This window comes from Xiphophorus hellerii, chromosome 2, assembly GCF_003331165.1.
Source record: "Xiphophorus hellerii strain 12219 chromosome 2, Xiphophorus_hellerii-4.1, whole genome shotgun sequence".
Classification (NCBI taxonomy): Eukaryota; Metazoa; Chordata; class Actinopteri; order Cyprinodontiformes; family Poeciliidae; genus Xiphophorus; species Xiphophorus hellerii.
In genome coordinates, this window is record NC_045673.1 from 19,294,536 (window position 1) to 19,318,785 (window position 24,250).

General features: G+C 37.9%; 1 protein-coding gene across 2 annotated transcripts in view; it reads right to left on the reverse strand.

The window, feature by feature from the left end:
- The window catches only part of LOC116736629 (transcriptional enhancer factor TEF-1-like), a 49,055-nt gene that overhangs the window by 6,866 nt on the left and 17,939 nt on the right, over positions 1–24,250 (reverse strand). Inside the window, exons 1-10 of one of the 2 annotated variants that reach the window (XM_032589232.1) lie at positions 20,549–20,753; positions 14,782–14,846; positions 13,127–13,189; positions 10,672–10,803; positions 10,413–10,462; positions 8,612–8,673; positions 7,517–7,644; positions 5,984–6,157; positions 930–1,070; positions 143–295 (exon numbers count right to left, since the gene is read on the reverse strand). In XM_032589232.1, the coding sequence (XP_032445123.1) occupies positions 143–295; positions 930–1,070; positions 5,984–6,157; positions 7,517–7,644; positions 8,612–8,673; positions 10,413–10,462; positions 10,672–10,803; positions 13,127–13,189; positions 14,782–14,846; positions 20,549–20,753 (1,173 nt within the window). Of the gene's footprint in view, positions 1–142; positions 296–929; positions 1,071–5,983; positions 6,158–7,516; positions 7,645–8,611; positions 8,674–10,412; positions 10,463–10,671; positions 10,804–13,126; positions 13,190–14,781; positions 14,847–20,548; positions 20,963–24,250 lie in introns of those variants that run through there. The other variant, XM_032589220.1, reaches the window with a different exon arrangement.

The window sequence follows — 24,250 nt, forward strand, 5'->3', positions numbered from 1 at the left end:
ATTCACTTACTGAAATATATCAAAAATTATTACATAAAAATTACACATTTAAAGTATATATATATATATATATATAAAAAAATAATAATTAATGGTTTTACTTTTTTAAAGCAGAAAGGTGTTTAATCATTGTTGCCCTCACCAGCAGAATTGTGAAGTTCTCCAGCACGCTGTTCATCATGTATTTCTCTGGCAGGTGCTTCAGCTTGTGGATAAAGTTGATCATGTATTCACACATGGGAGAGCGACTGATTCTGTAGACAAATCGTCCATTTTCAAACGTGGCATACTCCGTCTGTTAGACAGCGGGGAGGGAACAGGGTTAGGGTGATTTCTCTCTCTTAATTTTACCTGTCACTTCCATCTATGCTCTTCTGAATGGTGCACATCAGTCCCAAATCATTTGGGGAAAATCATCCGAACGCCTGTATTTCTAAAGTTCTAATTGTGAACGAAACAGTTTGGCCAATTAAAGAAAACATTTTCATCGAAGGTGTCAGGCTATGTTTAGGTATTTTTAACAGAAAAACTAGATGAAAACACAGGTGATGGTATGCATGACTGAGTGTGTATGTATAGGAAAAACCTTACATCAGCAAATATAGGAAATGTTTCTTGGTTTATCTGAAAACAAAATTACCTGGATGAATAATACGTTATTGTTTTTTATTCTATAACAGCTCATCATTCTGCCAAAAGGTAAAATTGGTATAAATCCCAAAATGCTTTGATCATTTTGTTCACTTATCAGTAAAAATACAAAAATATGCTTTGAACAAGGAGAATTACAAATAATAACTCCATAACCCAATAAAAAAAAAACACTCATAACTTTGCCTAAATTTAATTATTTTCTATATTTTTAATCAAGTTTGATAAAAAATACATCAACGGTATGTTTAAAAAAAAACACTTGCAGTCCTACTCACCTCCACTTTCTCGACCACCTGCTTGCCGAAGGAGCAGACCTTTGTGGAGCAGCTGATGGTCATGCTCTCTGAGCTCTCGTACTGGCTGGTCACCCCATAGAAGGCTGCAGAGTCATCCTGTACGCTGTAATTAAGATCCGCCTGAAGACAACACACACACCCAAAATAGGTAAAACATTAGGATGTTGCAGGAATTCATCTAAAAACTCCTAGAAGATGATAAAATGCGACATCAGCACTGCTGTATTTCTAAGAGTAAGAAAACAGTGCCCTCTGGTGGTAAAATGTCCCTGCATTTTCTTGGAATTGAACCACCCGGTAGTACTGTAACTCAGTGAAGTGTCATTCATGTAACAAATTGATATAGTCATTTTTTACGTTATGGAAATTAGGAGAAAATTTTAATTTTATAGCTCAAGTTTCAAGAGTTTTTTATTTATTTATTTACTTTTTTTTTTTTACAGGTTTTGAGAAATTGTGAAATGTTTAGTAACACCTTCCAAAAGGGAAAACAAAAGGTTCCTTGCAGAAACTAAAGCACTATAACTTTAAGAGGCAACAAAAAATATTTCAACTGAGACGATGAAGCTCAACACTTTTCAAAACCCTGCGGAAACTTTGTTAATTTGTTGTTGGCGTTAACACAATATCTGTATTCATAGTTCTGTTACTAAAGAAGAAAAATGTTTAATCAGAGCAGCGAGAACACGCTGTACCTGGATTACAGGTCGGGAGACGTGGGAAGGGTTTGTCCCTTTTTGTAATGAGTTCTCTAAGGAGCACTGAGCGTCTCCGAGCTGTGAGCAAACACACACAAATGCACAAACACCATATGCTACACCACCAACATGTACAGCAGTCATCCACGCACACACACACACACCAAGATCAAACTGAGCTCTGTTAAAGCAGCAGATTATCAGAAACATGCTCCATTGTGGTAGATCTGAGAGCTTTTTAATTAAATTCAGAGAGGAGGCTCTCAACATAATGCACAAACTCGCTCTTTGTTTGAGTATATCTCATCAGTTCTGCTCTTATTGTACACCAAGTCCACTTCACTACTCTGCAGGTTTCTGCCCTCCTATCTTTGAATTCTGCTGACCAACAGCTTTGCCATCCATGCACAGCGGGGATTCTCCTGTCAAAGTTTTCTAGCAGCAACCAGGAAGACGGAAGCTATTTGCTTTGAATTTGTCTCTAAGTGAAGTAGTAATCATTTTTTGTGCCTGTTGCTGAGTTTTTACCAAAAAACTAAGCAATAAAACTGAGAATATTGAAATAAATTAACTGAAAGGTATTTATTCCCTTTTTAAGTTAAAGCAAAATGACATTTTCCAAAAGCAAATAGGGCTGTCATCATTTCTAAATATTGTCCTCCCATTTAATAAGTCTATTTTCTAAATGTTTTGTTTTCCATACAACTCAGATGTCTGCTGAGGTTTGAACTGATGATGTTGCTGTGGTATTTCATTGGCCTGTGGAAATGTTTCAACATTGAGAACAAGTGATATAGATTACCATAGCAACAGGTTGATGTTTTCAGGCAGGTTGATGTTTTCTTTATATCTACAGTACTGCCACAAACTGGACTGGAGCAGTTTTAGATTTTCTTTTCTGATTTCTCTTTAGGATTTTGATTATTATTTTTTAAATGAAGTCAAGTTTTTTGAAAATTATTTTATTTAGGGCAACGTAGGGAGTTTTAGCAGGCTAATTTCCACATTCAGAATGGTGATGTTTTTCAATTTTCTTGTACATCTAAACAGCCATATTGTGATCCTTTTAGTATAATTCCAATGTTCTGGAGTTGATCATTGTTTTTGTAATGAAAAATAAAAGTACATAATATCAAAGAACTAATCTGGTTGGACAGCTGTGGCTACAATGTAGCTTACCACTGTCGGAGTGTGCGCGTGAATGGGAAAAGTTGAAGGCAAGGTTTTGTTAGGAAACGACTCGTTTCAAACGGTTCAGTTTGAGAGTTGTCTTTGTGGCTATTATGAAGCCAAAATAAATGGTTTTGGGTTTTTTTTAACAAACCATTAAACAGCCCATTATTTATAAATCTCCCTTGTAAAAATTTTTATGCATTTTAACAGGTGAAGCTAATTTCTGCCAAAGCTGGAGACTGTGGCTCAGACTCGCTGCTATTCAGTTGTATACACTACAACAAACACACCTGAATCAGATGAATGGCTCATTACCAGGCCTCTGTAGAGCTGAATGATGTGCTGATGAAGACATTCAGGCATTTGACTCAGGTGTGTTAGAGAAGGGATGCATGTAAAAGTTGCAGGATGGAAACTCTGGGGAACTGGACTTGGGCACCTCCATGGTAACGCAAAAAAGACAAAAACTAATGATTTATTCAAATGATCTACACTCACCAGCTCACCCGATTACATGACATAAACATTGTTCCTGAGACCTCAGTCTCAGACATTGTGTTGGAGTTGAATTGAGACTTTGAAGCACGAGTCTATATAAAGTCTAAAGTTTGTTTTTGTGAATTAAGTGTGATACAAGCCCACGTTACTCCGATTAGACTCGTTAGGATCTAGAACAATTTAATGTCATCTCCAAAAAATGACACTGCTATTCACATCACACAACAAAATTCTAACTGTAAACAACATTACAGTTGGAATACAGTAAATCCATCCTAATGTATGTGAAAGATTTATGTTGTCATTCAGTGACTTAAAGTGCAATACCTCTGATGGTCCCTAGGGGCTAGCTGCAATAGACTCCCCTTCTCTTTCATGAAATGGTGAATCAATAGATGTTTCCCATGAGCTAGTACGGTTTCATTAGCTGAACTCATTCCTTATAATTGGTGTTCTGGTGGCAAGCAGCGTTAAACTAGGGGACGACCTCATGGTGGCTGCTTAGTCTTTCTAACACCTTAATCTGTTTACTGCACTCATTGGATACTACAATGCCATTAATGAGTTCAGCAATCATTTGCTTCCATGTCAACTAATCATCAGCTGGTGAAGATGCTAATACTACTTTAGATTTTGTTTTTAAAGTCTGAGCTGGGAGTGATGTCACTCCTAATTTGTCAATGTCAAATTTATTTATATAGCACTTTTAAAAAAGGTGTAAAACTGCACCAAAGCGATGTACAAGAACGACAATAACACAAATTGATAAAACCATAATTTCAGAGAATTCTAGTTGCAAGAACTATTATCAATGCAAGCCTATAAAATATTACCCAGTCTTATGAGTTTTGACGTCACCCACAACATGCAGAGTGTATGATCACAATGGGGTGTAAACAAGATGAAAGCATGGATCCACCCTACCTTATATTAATGGTTCAGGCTGGAGATAGGGATGAGGGTGGATATTTTCTGTACACATGTTGGACCCCTTAGTGCAAGGGGCATAACCATCCTCAGTTTTGTTGCTGAACTTGTGCATAAAATTGCGTATGTTCTAATGGCCACATCCAGTAGGGTAATGCACAATATCGCAGATTTTAATACAAAACCCGCAACTACACTTTATATCAAAGTTTGTAAAACACAATGGCAAATACATCCATTTACTTATCAATATAATAAATGCAGTAGTCATTTTGGATCTTGGTAGGTATGTCTTGGTATTTGCATAGTTGTCAATTTTACTGAGCTTTGGAGCCCAGAAATGATAACTTGTGAGTAGAAATTAAGCGACTGACCCTGGTCCTCAATGTACACTGTCCTGCATGTTCCAATATATCATGTCAATAGAGATAAATGACCTCATTTGCTTATCAAGTTCTGAAGACGCAAGTTAATATTCCATCAAATTACAGCAGTTTTACTGAGATACACGCTCGCTCAGGAAGACTGATTGCTAAGTCAACAACTTAATGCAGTCACCTGTCCACTGTCACCAGATACTTGCTCAGGAGCAGAAAATGCAGCAAAGTCAATGACTTGGCAATCCACTGGATCTTCTTAGATACATTTTTGTTAATTGGGAAAATAGGCTGAATGTATTATTACTCTGATGCAATCAGTATCTAACTGGAATCTATGTAGCTGAATTTCACTATCTAAATGTTTAAATGTTGTTGGATTGATTGATTATATGTTTCTTTATAACTGGAGATTAACTTTCGTGAAGTGCCTTTAGATGACATTTGTTGTAAACTGGCACTAAATACATAAACTGAAATAAACATAGTTAGAGTTCATCTCAGTCTTTCTTAGATCTGAGGGCCGAGGGTTCTGTGTGCATCCATAGAGTTTTGTAGCTGTTACAGAATTTAAGACTTTATTTCTTGCATGAGAGAAAAGTACCTGGAATTTAAAAAACTTGACCTTTTCTTATCTAGGCATAACTTTTTATGCATCAAACACAATGACATTATCTTGTCTCCAGGTTCTGGGACTTCATTTGTTCTAATATATTCTGTACAGTAAGAGCAATAATATATTCAACCCAACCTTGAACATCTACCTGTTCTTCCCGTCACTATTACAAAGTTAAGAAATGCCATGTATATGCTAATATGGGGCTATGTGTTTTCTGGTGGCGTATATAAAATATGAAGCCTGTCAGTTCTTTCACTTGTTAAACTTGGTTTGCAGAAGGCAACCCGCTGTGTCACAGCTGTCATAGATGAGTTATTTTGAGGGCAAAATTCTTGAAAGTTTTATAAATTGGCCTGAAGCGTTTGGAGAAAGAACAACGAAGTGAGAAACATACTTTAAACACACACGCGCGCACACACACAGGAGGGTAGAGGCAGAGCAACCTCTGAGTCAGGAGGTGAGCAGGTGTTCAAACAAAGCGACTGAGCTTTCATCAACCCACCACCTCTATATCCCAGGTGGAAAGACACAGCACACACAAGTACACCCGCCTACGCATACACACACACACCCCCGCACGCACACACCTGGAAGTGCAGACAAAGACAAACCTGCATGGAAAAGTACGGCGCACTTACAAAGGTAATTTGCATTTGGGCAATTTTTAAAAAATACTCTTAGTACAGAAATATTTTATTTTAAAAAATCGTATCGTAAAAACAAATTAGCAAATTTCTTTACCCAGAACTTGATCAGGTAGAATGCGTTCTGTGGGCCCTTGCTGAAAAGCTCTTTAAGACCTCCCTTCTTCTCGGGGAACTTGTCGTAGATTTGCCTGATGTCCACACACTCCAGCAGGGGGTCGCTGTAGCTCGGGTTGCTCTGGCTGATGTGCACAAACAGGTGCTTGTTGTACTGCAAAAAGGATATAGATAAATCAAGAGTTGGAAAAATAAATTTAACATCCTCACATCCATTGTTTCTCTACATTTTCTCTGTAACATGGGCGTGAGTCACATCAGTATGAATGTTAACATTTTAGCAATGAATATGTTTATAAATAAAGATTAAAAAGTCTGGTAATGGTGATCTGTTAGAAAAAAACTTGTGATATAACAATGAATTGATCCAGGTTTGGATCACTGACCAATTGATCCAACCTCAAGTGACGATTGCGAGTCACCTCAGGTCTGACCAGCAGTCAATTTCACTAGTAAAGTAAATTGTTTTTGCCACATCAACACAGAAGTTGCTCAAACCAAATTTAAAGCATCACTTCCAAGCCTTTTTCCAAATGTTTCCAGACCAATCAGATGTTAGCAAAATCTCACTATTCTCACTCTTTAATTTGTTTTCCATGAAATTTCAGAGAAAAAATTATACCAATTAGAGTTCCTTGTATTATATTGAGCGTAGAAATTGCCCCTCCCCTGCACGTTGCTGTACACTGTCAGTCAGCTGACTGAGAAGAAGACTAATCTATATTTCCCTCTATTTTAAGAAAGAGGAAAATTTGGTTTGGAAATATTTTCAGTGGCAAAAAACACCAACAGCCATGATGTGCAAAATAAAAGGAGTGCCACCTATCATTCTGATGAAAGACACACTGTTAAAAAAACAATTGACAAGCCCTGATGACTGTATTCTGCTGTGTTTTTGTGTTAGAATGATCATTCTGATTCTGATCAAGAATGATCTGTTTTGTAAAATTTTAAGACATGACAAGTGAATTTGAGTTTAAAAAGTTTTAAACTATGAATAAAAATCCGAGACGTTTGCCAAACTAATAGAGGCTAGTCATAGATTTTAGTTCCATTGTGACGTGGTCTGCCTTTAAGGACGCTTCTAGCTCCATCTATTTACAGTAGAATAAATCATGCAGGGAAGGTGACGCCGCTGCACAATAGAATCCATTTCAAAGCCATTGTAGAACATTTTTATGTACTGTCCAAACAGAAAGCAACAAGATGAATGCCAGCTGTCCGTGTGCCCAAGGTAGAAAAATGACAATGAGTCCCCGATGTGGCAAGATGACAGATAGGCTGAGCAGACGGAGAGATAGAGCTTTACAAAGGTTATTCATACAAGGAGACACACAAAGGGCTTTAATGCTGTTCTCTGCTGTAGGGTTATCTGTCATCTCTGTTTATAGGACAATAGGGAGTGCTTATTGTAGACTGCTGTCTGTGTGTGTGTGTGTGCGTGCATGCGTGCGTGCGCGCTGGCGTGTGTGTGTGTGTGTGGGTGCGTGGGTGTGCGTGTGTGTGTACTCACGGCTTCCTGATCCCTCTGTGTCTCTAAGAAAGATGAAAACTCCACCAGTCGTAGTTTGGTGGTGCCGATGGATCGCCCCTGCCATGCTGGCTCTCTGTGTATTTGGGCTGCAGCAGCAGGCTCGTAGGCTGACCAAAACACACCAAAAAACACAGTTACAAACCCAAATCAACACTGTCATGGCACACTGTCACAAAATATTTCTGAATCTTATGCTTTTTCCTCTGCTGTGCTTAGCTACTTTTTTTTACTGGATGGAGTCATTTAACGAGAAAGTGCACTATTAAATTTATGTACTCTTTATTTTCCACACCATATAGAAACTGAAGCTCACAATGATTGACTTGTATTTAAGATAGGAACTTTGAAAGCTGTTTCTCTTAAAATATGTTCTCCTTTACATGAGTTGTTGATAACTTTTTTTAATATTATTAATCTGGAGATCTTAACTACAAAAAAAAAGACTGTCTAAATGTTTGTATATCCTGTTGTGGTTGCTCAACTGCAGCGGTTGCCAAATCACACTTAAACATTTAATGTCATGAAAACATTTACTTTTATGTATAATGCTGGTTGAAATCTTTCTAAAACAAGTTTTAAACATTAGTTGGGAGTCAAAAAGAGTACGTAATTATTAAAATTTATTTATTTGAGTGTTCTCTTGTCCACAGTTCACCAAAACAAATGTGAAATTAATTTAAAAATACCGGTACATTAGGATTTATAAATCATTTAAAAATATGTCAACATTTCATTCATGGTGAATAATGAAACAAATAGTCCAAATAAATGTTTGAATTTGGAAATTCTGGTTGAGGTGGCAATATCATGTTTAAATAAATTTAAAACAAATGTATTACTTTTAAATACATTTTCTAAGAGTTAGCGTAGAGCTCATAAATTATGAGAAAAGTCAGTTTGACACCGTATCCCTCTTTTCGACCTGCTTTGCGAGACAAGGACGGTAGTACAAGGGACCCATGTGCCTTGGCAGTCAAAGACCACCCTGTGGTGAGGAAACATCATAAATGGCAGGAGAGAGAGCTGACGGTCTGCTTTACAGAAAGAAGATAATTGTCCCATGGTCCCTCTCACCTGCGATTGTGGTGGTCCCTGCTGTCTGCACAGGGTAGGCCTGCTGGGAGAACGGCTTGATGCTGAGAGATTCAGAGAAACACACAAGAACACATTACACACACGCCGCACACACTAAAAAGAGACTGGAAGAAAAAGAGACCAGCCTTTTTGTACTTGCATTATACAAAAAAAGTTTCCTGTTCTCTGTCTTGTATGAACCAAAGCAGGAGTGAAGAGGTCAAGAGCAGCTCCGTGTTCAATGAAAGCTCTACAGCCACAATTGCTACCATTATCATTAGATCCAATAGTACAACAAGCAGTGAAATACTATGAGTTATATTAACAGACATTAACGCAAGAGAAGGAAACAGCAGGAGGCAGGGTTTAAAATTTCCACCTAATTTTAAACTCAACAGGTGGTCTTCAAGTTGGCATTAACTAGGCAATCAGTGTTTGCCAATAAGATGGCAGACAGATTCAACGCATCAGTCGTGTGAATTAATCAAATTAATTGTTTCTGAATCATAAGCTGGGATAATCATGCAGATACAGTCTGATTATAGATTCAGATGCATAATAAATTAAATTGAAGTCTTTGATGTTTTTCATCTCCAGAAAAAAGGCACTCTTCTCCATATCTTCATAGAGCAAAATCACATTGATGCCCTCGGAGAATTCACAATGCTATTTTGTATTGATGAAAAAGAAAAAGCAAATTAGAGATGTTGAAAGTAGCCCCAACTGAAATATGTTGTTAGTGATGAGGAGCTAAGGTCAAATAATTTCCACCTTTGGTTAAATTTATATTTAAAGTAACATTTTAATTCTACCACCATTTTCTTTTCTGACTGAAAATGCTATTAATATTTCAGAGTGTCCCAGCCAGACAGACTTGGAGCTCATCACCAAAGATGAATCCTTACAGTTTGAAATGAAAACGTTGGCCAGCAATTAAAACTAGGCTGTAATGGCTGTAATAAAATGCTATTTAGGAGAATTATATAAATACATTTCAGTATGCTATTGTTCAACTAACAAAACAAAAATCTAAATGATCTTTTTTTTTTTCAAACTTGACATACATTGTTCGGTTAGAATTTTTAGAGATGCCTGTCAGACATCCCATCAGGAAAAAAAAACATCTTCATTGAATAAGAATGTGTAAATCTAAATCTCCCACACATATGAAGATTCAAGGGTGAACATATAGTCTGCTGACATTTGGGTGTTTGGATTTTGAAAAAGTGACATCACCAAACAATAATATTAATATCTCTTTATAGCTGAAGCACACTGAGTATGATGGCACAAATCAATGCAACAATGGAAAATTACCTACAAACCTGAAGTACAGTTACCTTGAAATACATAAAGGTCACAATAAACCTCATGGTTTTTTGTTTTTTTTTTGTCTACGCGGATTTCTGTCAACATGCAGTGTATAAACCTGTTGCATTCACTGACACTTTTTTCAGCCTTACAAAATGAAGGCTAACAGTTCTTGTTTAGATTTTAGTCTCTTCTATTTAACTAAAACATTTGGGAATATGCCTCATGTCTATTTACCTTTGTTACATTTTTTAGCCTTCATTCTGCCAAGCTGATTTTGTAGACAAAAAAATAATAATAAAACTACATGATGGAATAAAATAGATATACTACTTGATAACAAAATGTTAGTTTCTTTTTTTTTTCTTTAATTAATTTTCAACAAGTGAAATTTAAGAACCCGAAAACATGAGAATTTACTGGAAGGACCAATGAGCAGCTGTATTTACAGTAACGAGTTAGATAAGAAGGCATTAGAAATGTGACTCACTCTTCTGTGGTGGAGCTGGACTGCCCTCCTGGAATCATCCCCTGCCACAGCTGAAAATAAATTCACGTATTAATATACCACACGGTTAATGCAAACTACAAATGCAAAACAATGTGCTTGTTCCTCGGTGTAACTACGCATGTGTGGCTAATAGATTATTCAGACAAACTGCTTCATTGTCATCCCCGTCCCCGGCCACGTATTTATTTGTTGAGGACAAATGCAAGCGTGTCTCTGTGCAAGCGTGTGCGTGTTGTACCTGAGCGTTGCCGGGGAAGCTGGCTCGCACTATTCCAGGCAGCAGCTTGCTGTGTATGGCGGTGGCTGAGACGATCTGAGCCGAGGACATGGACGAGATGCTTTGCAGAGCTTTCTCCTTGGCATTCTGGTCCTGCACGCGAACACAGACATTAACACAATCATTATTGTGGGCGTGCATCGCACTCTGGACTCAATGGCTGCATAGTGTGTCATAAGAAGATGAGGGGAGGGGGGGGAACAAATATTCAGCAAAAAATTAAGTTCCACAAAAAAAGGTTGCAACAATCATATATTGTGCAGTGAAGCTTAATGCAACACAGTAAAAGCAGCTGTTGGAGCAAACAGTAACGAAAAGCATATCAGATATTTAACCTCAGGGTAAAAGCAGCATGGAACACAAAACAGCTGAATGAAACAGAATTAGAGGCACTGTGATAGCTGGAGAATCACTAATTGGCAGTTTCACTCAAGTTAATTGGCACAGAGAGAAAACTCCCCTCCTGGGAGAGATAATAATATTATAGAAGGTACTGAGATAGGAATCATGCTGGATTTTCATGTTAAATACCAAGATCCAGATGTCGATTCTTTTATTATTTTTGTTCCAAATAATAAAAAAAATAACATTTAATATGAAAGTTTAAAGAACTTATAGTTAAGTACCGTGAATTTTCTAATTATCACTCATTTGATGATAACAGCAGGTTATTTTAAGGAAATAAAACAGTAATTTGACAAACACAGAGGATAAGTTTCCTTAGCTGAAAAAAAAGATTTGCTTTGTTTTATTTATTTATTTATTTAATGAATCTTTGTGAATTCTTTTATGAGTGGAATATAAGTGGAATTCAAGCTGGACTTTTTTTTACCTGTTTTATTGGAGACAAGGAAACTCAATAATTATTTTATTTTATTTTATTTTATTTCCTTTACTTAACTAGGTAAACCCCGTTGAGATCTAGATCTCATTTTCAAGAGGGACTTGGGCAGAAGTCTGCAATTTTACATGGGTTTTGGATAACTTTACAATTGTGAATGTTCCGAATTTCCCTCAAATAATTCATCACAGTGAAGAGGATCAAATTTACATAAAAGTGTAAATAAATATATATATTTTTTTATTTTAAGTGTGAGTGTACAAAGACAACAATTGATTCCACTACGCATATGATAATCTGTTTTTGCAAAAGGAATAAGGCAAACAAATCAGCTTTTAAATGTCTTCTGGTTTATTGGCTTTTTTTTTTTTTTTTTTTGACAGTTCTGGGTCGTAACTTCATCCAGCTAAAAAGAGAAAACAGTTTCATAAGCAAAATGTAACCCTATGGCATGCAGCTGCCACTACCATGTTTCACTGAGGGTATAGTAGTGTACGATTGGCAATGTACAGGTCATTTTTTTATTCCAAGCTCCTTTTTTAAAATTGGGTCTAAATTGGACCCAAATGTCTATTTGGTTTCACTAGATCATAATACATTTTCCCACAGAATCATTAAAGATTTCAGTCTGGCCTGCATGTTGGTTTTTTTTTTTGTTGTTGTTGTTTTTGTTTTGTTTTTTTAAAGAGAGCTTCTACTTCACAAGCCGATTTTCTATACAAAGGACACAATAGATTGTTGTAGATCACATGCCGTAATTACCACAAATCCCTACAGCTACTGGCTGCCTCCCCGACCACTTTATGCTTTCTTTTTTTTTTAAATGTTGCATAATTCTCCCTTTTTGTAACATCAACAACATTTCATATTTTCTGAGCTTATCGATAGTGGTCTTTGCTGTACAGAAAACATATATAATGCTTTAGAGCTTAGAGTGAGTTTGTAGACTTTTAAAATCCAATGTCAAGTCAAGAAACATTTACTCTCGCTTTTAATAAGCCTTCCATCATTTATTTTATGACAGCAAACATCAGCTCAGAGTTTCCGGCTAGACTTCTCGGAAAACAAGCTCTCCTTTGTTGCTTTAAATAAAGTTAATTACAGTCAATGACAAGAAGGAAAGAAGGACAAGACAAGCAGGGTAAGAGATTAATAGACTAAGAGGTGGAGATGGTAAGAAGAGGGGAGGAGAGAGAATAGGAAGAACTGAATGAATGTAAGGAAAGAGAAGAATGGCAGGAAGAGGAGGAGGAGAAAACCCAAACAGGGGGTAATTAGACACCTAGGATACTGGAGTCACTGTGACAGGCATCCTTCCAGTCACAGTAAGGGACAAACACTGAATTTAGATTGTTCTTGCTTATTAAGGGAAAAGAAAGCTATGTGGGTTTGGTGCCTTTCCATCCCGTTCTTCCAATGCAGCCATCAAGACTGATCTTTACATATCAGCTGTTTTTCTTCCAAACAAACAGGACTTGTAAAACAACACTTACTGTGTAATAAAAGACATTGAACAGGAAATAAATTATCAAACAAGAAAGTTAATGGTACAGATTCCCATCAGCCTCCTCATACCTTTAGTTTGGACTGAAATTCCCTGGATTTTCTTCTGGCCAAGACCTGGATGTGACTGGATACCTGGCAAGGAGAGAAGGAGAGGAGAGAAGAGGAGGAAGGGAGGGTAGAGGGTGGAAAAGAGGAGTAAAGACCAAACAGAGAGTTGCCATGGTTATGAAAGGACTGTTGCTATACTAGAAGTATACACACAGACACACACTTCACACAATGCACTCCCCTGAGAAGAGTGAATAGACCCATCTATGCACATCTTTTGAGAGGACAGAAAGACACCTGAGAACAGGGGCCAAGATCTAGACTGTACTGCCATGTTAGGTCCTGCCCCAAAATCTGCCAACAAACTGGGCTGTGTGTGAAAAGCAGTGGCACTGATATATAGGAATAACTAACAAAAATATGATTTTTGATTTAGCCTTATTTCTTCTGTAGCACAAAACCTGTAAAGTTCACTCATCTGTAGAGTACGAACAAACAAACTCGGTTGTACATTAAAAATTATGCTGCTAAGGTTTTACATAATAACCTTTTAATAGGAGGAATCTGGGGCTAAAACAACAATAACCATGTTTGTATTTCTTTCAACAATGTTAACATTGAAACATGCTAACAATGTTAGCATGTTTACTGAAACAGAGAAAACTTGCTAACTTTAGCCTAGCAGTTAAGCAAAATGTGTCTAAGCAACAGCCATAGGAAGACATAAGTTAATTGATAACTTGTGTTGAGTCGGGTATATTTTTAGAAACAAAGAGACTCTGGAGCAGAGACTCTTCTTAAAGAGGCTGTGCTGAACAGCATTGGTGAGTAGGTTGAACGGGGCACAATTCCTCATTTGTTCTTTTCTTTATAAGCCTACATACCATCAAACCCAACTTAATTCTTACCTCTTGCAGATTTAGGTTTAAAGTAATCTTTTAATCTTAGCAACATGTTTATTCTGTCGTGAAGGCAGGCAGCTCAGACAAGGGTATAGCTAATATGACATACCATTTTTAATAAAGTCATTTAAAATGTACATAACTTATTTTTTCATTAAACACAAACCATTTTATTGTTTTGTCTTGTTTTAGTATGTAAAACAAATTATATGGTTGAAAACATTTATTTTAAATCTAAGCATACAAAGTAAGAATTGTTTTTAGCCCTGATTTGTTAATGAAATCCTCTCCTGATCAACATGTTGCTTCTTCTAAAATTGTTTACAGAACTCTGGTGGATTTAATCAACTATCACTGTCCAGATTCAACCTTGTGATCTACATGAAACTAATACTTTGGTTAAAAAAATAAAAAATAAAAAATTATAAGACAGCAACTGCCAAATTCTGAAATTATGGGTTCTCAGAATATTCATTTCATGAATTAAACCAACAGCTGAGTTCACAGAGGTCACAATAAATTACTTATTAAAGTTATTTATCTAAGTGTTTTCATATAGTATCTAAATTCTGACAAGCCATGGTTGTAAACTGGAGAGATATAAAATAATGCTTTAAATTTTCTGTAATATTTCCTCTTTCCTTGATCATTCTGCTTTTTACACCCGTGTTTCAATTGGTTTGGCATCATTATCACATAGTGGACGTACTCTACAATATCCTGTCACACTCTGCAGACAGAATGATTTGACTGAACACACACTCCCATAGTTACCTGTTTCCTTGTCCGCGTCTTGCCTGTTCGGAGTTTGATGTATCTGGCTATCAGCTCGTTTCGCCCTGGAGGAGAAAGGAGACAGAAAACACACTACTAAAACACTTCCTTTTTTTTTACCTTCACATACAGACATTTGATCTGTTTCTCATTCTCAAAAACAACCAGTAGAAATCATATGACCCTGACAAACAACTTAGTGGCTGATTAAGAGCTGTTGACCCACTGATCCTGTGACGTGCACTTTCACATGAAAAAGCTGTAATCACCGATACCCCTGTTGAGTTCTCCACAGACTCACCAAACACACACACGCACACACACAAATCACACACGCAATGGCCCTGAATACACATGACCCAACAATGCAGGCATTCATGCGGACCGGCCGTCCCCTGATTAAAGGAACCAGCAGGCCAGCTGTACTTGTGCTTACGTGTGCGCACATATGTGCACGCACAGATGCAGATACACACATACTTACAATACTGAATAATTCAGCCCATTCACAAGAGAGCACAGCAAACTCAGCATGACCTGGCTAGTATAGATTAGTAAGGAAAAAGGGGGCACAGAAAGAAAAAAAAAAGTGCTTCAAATCCAGAAGAAACCAGAGACAGAGGCGTGTTTGTGCACTGGAACATGGTAGAAAATTTCACTGGGGCCTCCGCAGTCAGACCCACAACAACTTTAGAGTGATTAAAAATTGAAGTCGCAGTTTATTTATGAAATGAGATAGATTTGCAGATGCTGCGAGTGCTAACGAGCTGATTTGGAGCCGTTTGGTTTGATTTGGGTCCTCTCTTGGCCTGTTTTCTGTTGCAACCGAGTGGAAAAGCAAAGTCAGGCCAGCTGGCCAACTGATGGTCAAGATCTGCACAAAGCCAAACCTCTACACACTACCCAAATGGCTCACAACAATAGCCCTAACTAGCAAGCAGATGGTGTTTGTGCATTTGCATGCATGCGTGTCTGCGTGTCGGCGTGTGTGTGTGTATGTTTTCTGACCAGTTCTACTGTCACTGAGATAGGGAGCTTAGACTGATAAAATCTACAGCTCCCCATGCAGGTGTTTTCCTTCTAGCAGTCGAAAGCTGGGACTGACAACAGCATGCACGCAAACATCAATGTATATACATTCATGAGTGCTAGCACACACACGCACGCACGCACACAGAGCCCTGGCTGTGGAGGCTGACATCTGACTCCAGAGGGGCCAGCTGGTCTTTCTAGGAGGCTTAACGGTGAATTATCATCCTTCACTAACCCTGCAGCACACATCCCTCACTCTTGCCCTCCCTCTTTCTCGAAAAACTCTCCAGCTCGCAAGCACACACATGCACAAACTTCCCTCCCTCCCTCGCTCTTTTCTTCCATCCATCCGTCCGTCCTCTCTTGTGGCTGTTCCCTTTCCCCCCTACTTCTCTGCTCCCCCTTGTAGTGAATGGGCTTCCCTTCTGCTGCCTCTCGCTTCCTCCCTCTCTACAGTGAAAGACTTCAAGGCCAAAGTCAGATGGTCATTAACCGTGACGAACAGAAGCAACCTCCTGCTCTCCCTCCCCTCTGCCTCTGGGCCGAGGCCACTCGGCGTGAAAGCTGACATTCATGCAGGCCGCACACTCAAAAAAAAAAGCAGTTGTAATGTTTTCATGCGATTGTGACTCATTTTGTTTGAGATGTTGGAACTTGAGTTTGAAAAAAAAGATGAAACTCCACAATATTCATTCCCTTTTTTAATGTGAACTCAAATCCTTCACTGCGACTGTGTAGCCAAAGTTCTGTATGACAGTCTCTAAAACAGCAGAAACTTTGGAAAAAGTTCAGCTAATTTGCATTCAGAGCAAGCAGAAATCTGAGAGAATGGGTAATTAATTCAGGAAAATCCCCAGCTTCCTGTGTTTCATGTAGTTAGAAATGGATCTTCCCTCTTCCCGTCTTTAGAGCAAAGCCGCAGTAGTGTACTGTTGAGCTCCTTGCTCAGTTTGCAGAGTGATTAAGAGCTTCAGCTGCTTTATGGAATAGCTTGAAAACCCCTTTCAGAATAAGGTCAAATCCTGGCTGAGTATACTTGCCAACAAGACTGCAGTTGAGTGTACTGAGTACCCTGAGGTGACCCTGAGGGCCACAGGGGCCAGACTTTGACTCACAGCCTGAATTTACCACAGAGTTGCACCGAGCTGGTGCTTGTTGCAACATCAGCAGGAATAGTTAAAGTGTTGAAGGTACTAAGCTTTTAGATCTTACCTCATTTGTTTGAGCTTTTTTTTTCTTTTCATACACGTTTGCAAAAATCATAACAGCTGTGGTTAGAAGTTAATCTTTGATTTATTACCACCAATCTGACAGTTCCTGTAAAGACTCACAAATCCCTGTGAATGATTTGTTGCCAGGTAATGTAACCTGCACGGTGTAACAGGTGGCGAGGTGACATCAGCAGTGTTTACTGTGGCTTTTCTGAAGACGTCGACTTTTAAAATGCAAAACTTGGCTTTTAAAAAGAAAAACAAATAAAAACAAGGCAGTGAAGTAGCAGTGACCCATTTTACATTAAGATTTCATTTTAAAGTATATTTGAAAAAATGAAATATTTTGCTTTATCTACTGCAAGAATACAATCCAGATATTTTTATTTCAGCTATTATTATTATTTATTTATTTTGGTCATCTAAAGTTTATTTAGAAACACTTTGAAAAAATGTTAATATCCATTTTCCTCACAGGTAAATATGATTAAATAAGTTGTAGTGGAAAGTTTAATAAGAGCTGGTGGCCATTTTTACTGAACAGTTTGAAGGCAGCCATACAGACTTCTGATTTTAGGGTTGGTAATTATTTCTACAACTTCCCTCTACAACTTCATGCATGGATAGCAAATATTTTTTCACCCAGGCAGTGGGTGGGTCATGTTGAATGTCATATTTTCTGACATTCAAAGGCATTTTGAAGGTAAAACTGCTTTAGATAAGCCACAAGAAGCCTGATTTGTAAAACATGTGATTGCAGTCAACCTGCCGGACAAGACAGCCCAACTAAACAGCTAAGATAAACTTTTGTTTTAACTAAAAAAAAATACAAACTTCTTTCAAAAAAATGCTTGCAGTGCCTTTTTGCCATCTCTGTCTTTTGTAAAAGACCAATGCAAAAAAAAAAAGTAAAAAAGAAGAGAATTCACTCAGAATTGAAATAAAATCCCAAGCAGACTGCAGTTTGCACAAGTTTTCTTGGTAACAATTAAAGCCCCATCGCTCTCCAATACTTCAAATAACCTTTTTTTCCCTTATGCTTTTCCTGGTCTGCCCCTAAAAAATACTGTCTGACTTGATTAGGTCACCTGGCTAAGATGTGTCAACAACCTGGACACAGAGTCAACAAGGTAAACAAACAAGGTTGAACATGCCACCCAAGCAGGAAACAGAGATGGACTGATTGATCCGTGACTGATCAATAACACAAAGGGGCTGGAGAAGGATTTCCAGTATCAGTGGGACCTGAGCAGGTCAGCCATGATGAATCCTGACAGGGTTATATTTCAGTGTCTCTGACAATCTGAGCAGGGTTCCTTGGACTGCTAAAAGAAATGAAAGGTACACTACGCTGTTTTTGTCTACACATGAAACAACCATAAAGCACCATTAATGATGCGTCGACAGACATGCTAAATTAACTTTTGTTTTAGGAAATTGCTGGGAGGCAGTTGCATGAAACCAAGTATGTTTACATAATACAAATGATGCTTGAGGATTATTTTCTTGTTCACTGAGCGGCTTCCAGTGCATTGCAAATATAATCAAATGTAATCCATATTTCTTCATATTTTGTCAAATAACAGCTGAAGCCTATAGTGTATTTCATTGGGATTTTATATAATAAATAAACACAAAATAGTGCATATTGTTAAGGTAAAGAAATAATGTTTTTGATTTTTTTTTCTAAAATATATATAAAATGGGTGTCACACAATTGTATTCAGTCCCATGGAGATAATGTCATGTACAGCAGCAAGACTTTTGATGTCTGTACTACATCTGCACATAGAAAGATTAACATCAATACCAATTCTTTAGAAAATAAATTGGATTAATCACGTTGGATGGAGAGCATCTGGCTAACAATCTTGCCTTAATCTCTCAATTGAATTTAGGTTTGGATTTAAGTCTAGACTAAATGATTCTAATGCAGCTCTGGATGTATGTTTAGGGTCTGTGACCAGAAAGAAAGTGAACTTTTGTAGTTATTAACACATTTGTTTTCAGGACTGCCTGACTAGTTTCCCTTCCCAAGCTGAGCAAACCGTCGCAAAGCACGATGCTGCTACCTCCATGTTTCATTGTGGGGACAGTCTCTTCAAGATAATGTCCAATGTTAAAGCATTTTGCATGTAGGCCAGAAAATGAATTTTGGCATCGTTTGACCAGAGAACCTACTTCCACATGTTTGCTGTGTCTTCTGCAAGTGGCAACATGCAAATAACTGTTCTTGTGGCTTTCTTTCAACAATGGCTTACCTCTAGCCACTTTCCATTAAAATGGAAAACACAAACATTGTGTGATCAGGAACGAAGCAATGGTGTGAGAAACAGTTCCTGGAGATTCTAAAAAGTCAGTCTAAATTATAAATGACATAAAATTAGACATGCATTGAGACGACTGCGGCTTAGTGAGAGGAGTAATATCTTGCAATTGGTTCAATTCCATTTGAAGGAGCCTGAGTGTGGAAGACTGAGTGAATGTGGCTCAAGTACAAAGAGCTATGAGTGCTCAGTGAGAAATGTCATGGTTAGGTAGTGGTTAAGTGGTTGTACTGTCCAGTTGTTCAGGATGTGGTAGAACATTATGCAAAAAAATGCTATTTTGAAGAAAATGATCAAATTTTGGAAGGAAAAAAAAAATAGTTGGCAGATCAACAGAAATTCTTTATATGTTTCATCAATATCTTCATCTGCTTGATGCAGTGCCGACACTGTAAACCTAGAAAATTCTGGTGTTTTTATATTTCACACTAGAAATAATGTATTCAGTGATGCTTTAATGAAAACATTTTTATCCTGCTCAAACACACAGAGGATGGCCTGGAACTACACATGAACAGAGTCCGACCTCTTCGATGCTGTTATAAAAATAATAATTAAATAATTACAAATCTACATAAAGTACAGAAAAAAAGAGTAATAAAGAGATTTGAGGCTGCGCTCTACATATAGAGAGAGTTAAAAGAAAAAAAAAACAGTAAAAGGGAGTCGAAGGGGGACGCAGCTGGTGGTAGCCAGAGGACCATCTGTTCATCAGTCTATTAGTTCAAACACACAAATACTCTCCCACTTCTGTCACGCTCTCATACTCACACACACAGACGTGCGCGCACACACACAAAGCAGTACAGCATGCCTCCATTTCCTCGCTTTTACAGCTTATGTTTCATTCCCGTTTCTCTGACACTTGATGCGCCGTGAGACAATCTTCCATCTCCACCTTCTACGTCGTTATTGTCACCGCCGCCTCACACCAGAAAATTTAACAAGTCAGCCAATCGATGCCTGGTTTTCTTGTCCAAGGATGTCATTTTTTTTTTCCGTAGTAATATATTACACAGGGCTCTTATAAACTGAGATAAAAAACAATATATCCAAACAATAAAAGTAGAAAGTTGCCATCCTGAGAGATTTGTAACTCCAACATTTAAAGTATCTAAGCTTTAGTAAAATAGAGACATTTTGTAAGAAATTATAAAAGGTGTGTGCCGACATCTCAGTCCAGCTTAAGCTACTCACCGTACATCTTCCCTTCATCTGACAGTATAATCTTCCTCCTCCCACAGGGCGGATATATAGCAAGGGCCTCCTGGAAGCTCTGCTCGATGTCTGGGCTCCAGACCCCCTCAGGGTCCCCATCCATTGTCTTGTCCCCTCCTGAATCACTGAGTCTGTCCATGTCCTCACCGGGACTCTCACTGCCACTCCAGCTGCTGCGCTCCATACTGGCAACTAAAGGCGCTTAGCTGATGGCGGTGTTTTGATTTAAAATATATATATAAATAGTGGCAATTAACTTGTAAAGGTTAAAATTAAAAAAAGCTATGCTCAAGGCTTTTTATTGTCTCAGTATAGATATCTCTAAATGGCAGCCAGGAGTGGGAGAAAAAACAGTCAGCCAGTCGTTGCAGAAGCAGAATCCAGCATCAGAACCTGCAGAGGAAGGAAGATAAGACATTAGTTTTGCAGGTGACTCATGCAGACATAAAATTTTATTTTAAAAAAATTTCCTTGGTCATTTTTATTTCTATGTTTTACCCTTCTTGACATTCAATCTGTTTTTAGCTGAAGTTCTAACAGTGTGAATCCCTGAGGTGCTGAATATCTCATCGTCCAGCATCCTCTTCCAGCTGCTCACCTCTGCTCAGGAAACAGCTGGATTTCACTTTCAGCTCCTCTTGTTGCGTTGTTTGTTTTTGAATATGAAGAAAAGATTTTACAGCAATTGTGCAAGTTATCAGAAAAAACAATACTCTTTCACTGCTCTTTCCTTTCCATATTTAGCCACTCATTTAAAAAAATTTATTATAATTTGCTGATTTTTTTTTTAGTCATTTATTTAAATAGCTTTCAGAGCAACATGTCATAAGCCTGTATCCCAACTTCTAAAATGCAAATTATTGCTTCTTTTCATGAAGGAAATTGCCTATTTTGTTAAATCGCTGTGGAACATCATAACCACATAAGTGGAGCGAGCGACTGGAGGGCAGAGAACGACTACACACAGCTACCGGCAGATTTAGGAGAGGGGGAAAAAAACAGAGAAAGAGAAACTGAAGGGGCTTGCCAGCTGCCCACAATTCTTCTAAAATCCCCCACAGTAAACAGCAGGGCTGGCGTGCTAAACACTGCGCTCTCACACAAACATATGCACGCGGGCACGTAGAAACACACACAATTACAGTGCCAACCCCTCGGGTGAACACATGTCACTTTGTCTGGCCTTCTACTGTTCACACTTCCCATGCAGAGTCCCTCGCCACAGCCTGAACGAGCCTGCAAGTGTGAAGGAAGCGTGTGTATGTGTGTGCGCATTGATCTGACTAATTTTTACACAATTACACTTGACAGAACGCATGGTTGCAAGTGAAACATGCGAAGCAGCAGGCAACAGTTTGGACTCACTTCATCTACATCTGTACACAGGATCTCAGTAAGAGGCAGTTTTTGTTTTTTTTCATCCCCACAAACACCTGAGGGAAAAGACCACAAGTCGGGAAGAAAACATCTGCTGGCGAAGACTCACAGGCATGAGTAATGAAGGAGATCAGCCGGTTTACCAGAGTCGGCCCTCCGGACCTTTCTCCATGCTTATTCTGTTCAAGCCCATTTCCGTTTCCTATCCAACTTCACACAGTCTCTGCACCTCTGCAGCGGTTTTCCATTCACACAAGGATTCATTCATCCAGCGGGACACATGTCTGTGCAACAGCCACGTTTCCTTCCTAAAGAGTTTAAACGCGTTTGTGAAAACCAAGGTTTTGGTGTGTGTGCGTGTGTGTGTGTTAAAATTAGTTGTCCTCACAAGCTGTGATAGTCCATCGTTTGAAGGAGTTCCCAACTTTTTATGAGTAATTTTGGCATTTGTATTAAAATGCAACACAAAAAGCTGAAAAATCTGCCAGTGTGAAACTGTCTTTAAAGCTTTCAGGCAGATGAGAGGGCAGGACCTCAGTCCTCAAGACACATTCCTTTTTTTTTTGTATCTTTTTTTTTCCTGAGAGCTTTTGAAAGTCATTCCAATTCAGGTCTAATGTTAAAATGTTTCTCTTTTTTTCCCTTTTGAAAAGTGTCCTTTGTACGGCATCAATTCTGAGGTGTCTGACATCTGAAAAATGTTCCAGTAAACACTAATTAAAAATTTTTTGAAGGGTTTCGCAGTCTGAGAATTCCAAGTTTCGATTAAGTTCACTTTATTTGTGCTTCTCTGATGCCTTATGTTATAAATTGTTAACTAGTGCCGGATTATTAACTGTATTTAATAATGACAAAAACTGCAACAAGTTCAAATTTTTCTCCTAACTGTGCTGAAGAAAATTAACCTCAGGATCTTCCAGAAAAGTCCAAGCATGTTATGTACTCATGTTATCCTTAGACCAAATTTAGATTATAACTTTTTTTTTTAGAACATTCAATTGTTCATCTTTATAAAAATAATATATTTTTTATATAATTCAAGCAAGAGGTGCTTTCATTTCCATAAACTAAAACATTTTTTGATGTCAGACATAAATTCAACTATTTTTTTCCCTGAACTGAACCAATTGAACTGGTCATTTCAATGTGGGAACAGCTAACATGAACACATTTTTGTGGATCATTAATACCTCCAGATTTGTGAGCATTTCTTGAAAATAAATCAAATCAACGGATCATTAACAGGAAAACGTGCATCCCTATGAAACCCGCTGTCTGAGGCTCCCTAACTGTAAATGATGCTGGAGTGTATTACTAAAATTGTTGAACCTGGAAGCCACTGTTAGCTCCTGCTCCTGGCACAAAAAAAGTAAACTCATGCATTATGTTTTGTGTTACCATAACAATCAGTCATTTGTTACTGACCATAACAATCAGTCAACAGTAACTTAGGTGGGACAATATTAATCATTTACTGAAATGATCTACTCTTGCCATGCAGCTTATTCTCCATCTCAAGTTTGTTCATGAGCATCAAGTCCCAGACCGCGAGTTTAAGTCAAGTCTAGAGTCATTAGAGCAAAAGTCAAGTCTGACGTGTTTGTTTTTGCAACTCAACTTTCTCTCGAGACTAAGTCGACTCAAGTCTTTATCCCTGCCATTTTCTACCCTGAAATTAAGCAAGCTTGGCTAAATAAAATCTGCTTATTAGCACAGAAATGTTGGAAATATTGGAAATAGTGTAAACTGTCAGCCAGATCATGCTATGCTTCAGTCTTCAAGACAATTTGTTGCAGAACATGTGGATCTGCGCAGGACATCACTTACTGAGCAAATGACAACAACTTTCCATGCTAACATGTGTACGTGCTTTGCATACATAATGTCTGCTGTATTCAGTATATTTTATAAAGGAAAAGACCAAACAAATTCACCAGCACAACTATTCTGTAATGTTCCTGAATACAAGCAAAACTGAAACCACAAAGGTAGTTGAAGGCAAGTTCATAAAAAATAATGCATTTTCATCTTTGTTGAGGAAAGACATGATTAAAGATAAGTTTTTCCTAGATAAGTTGAAAATTGTAAAAGAAAGACGAGAAAACCCATTTTTGACATCAATTTTCCAGGACACACACAAAAAAACAGGTTTTGATGGTTAAAGCCTACTTTAAAAAAATAATGTGTTGCAGACGTTCAGCAAAATTTTGAATAATACTGGAAAGGAGACACAAAGGTAAAGCAGGTGATGAAAGTTAAAGAATGTGAAAATATTATTTTGTTTAGGTACAATCGTTTCCTTGT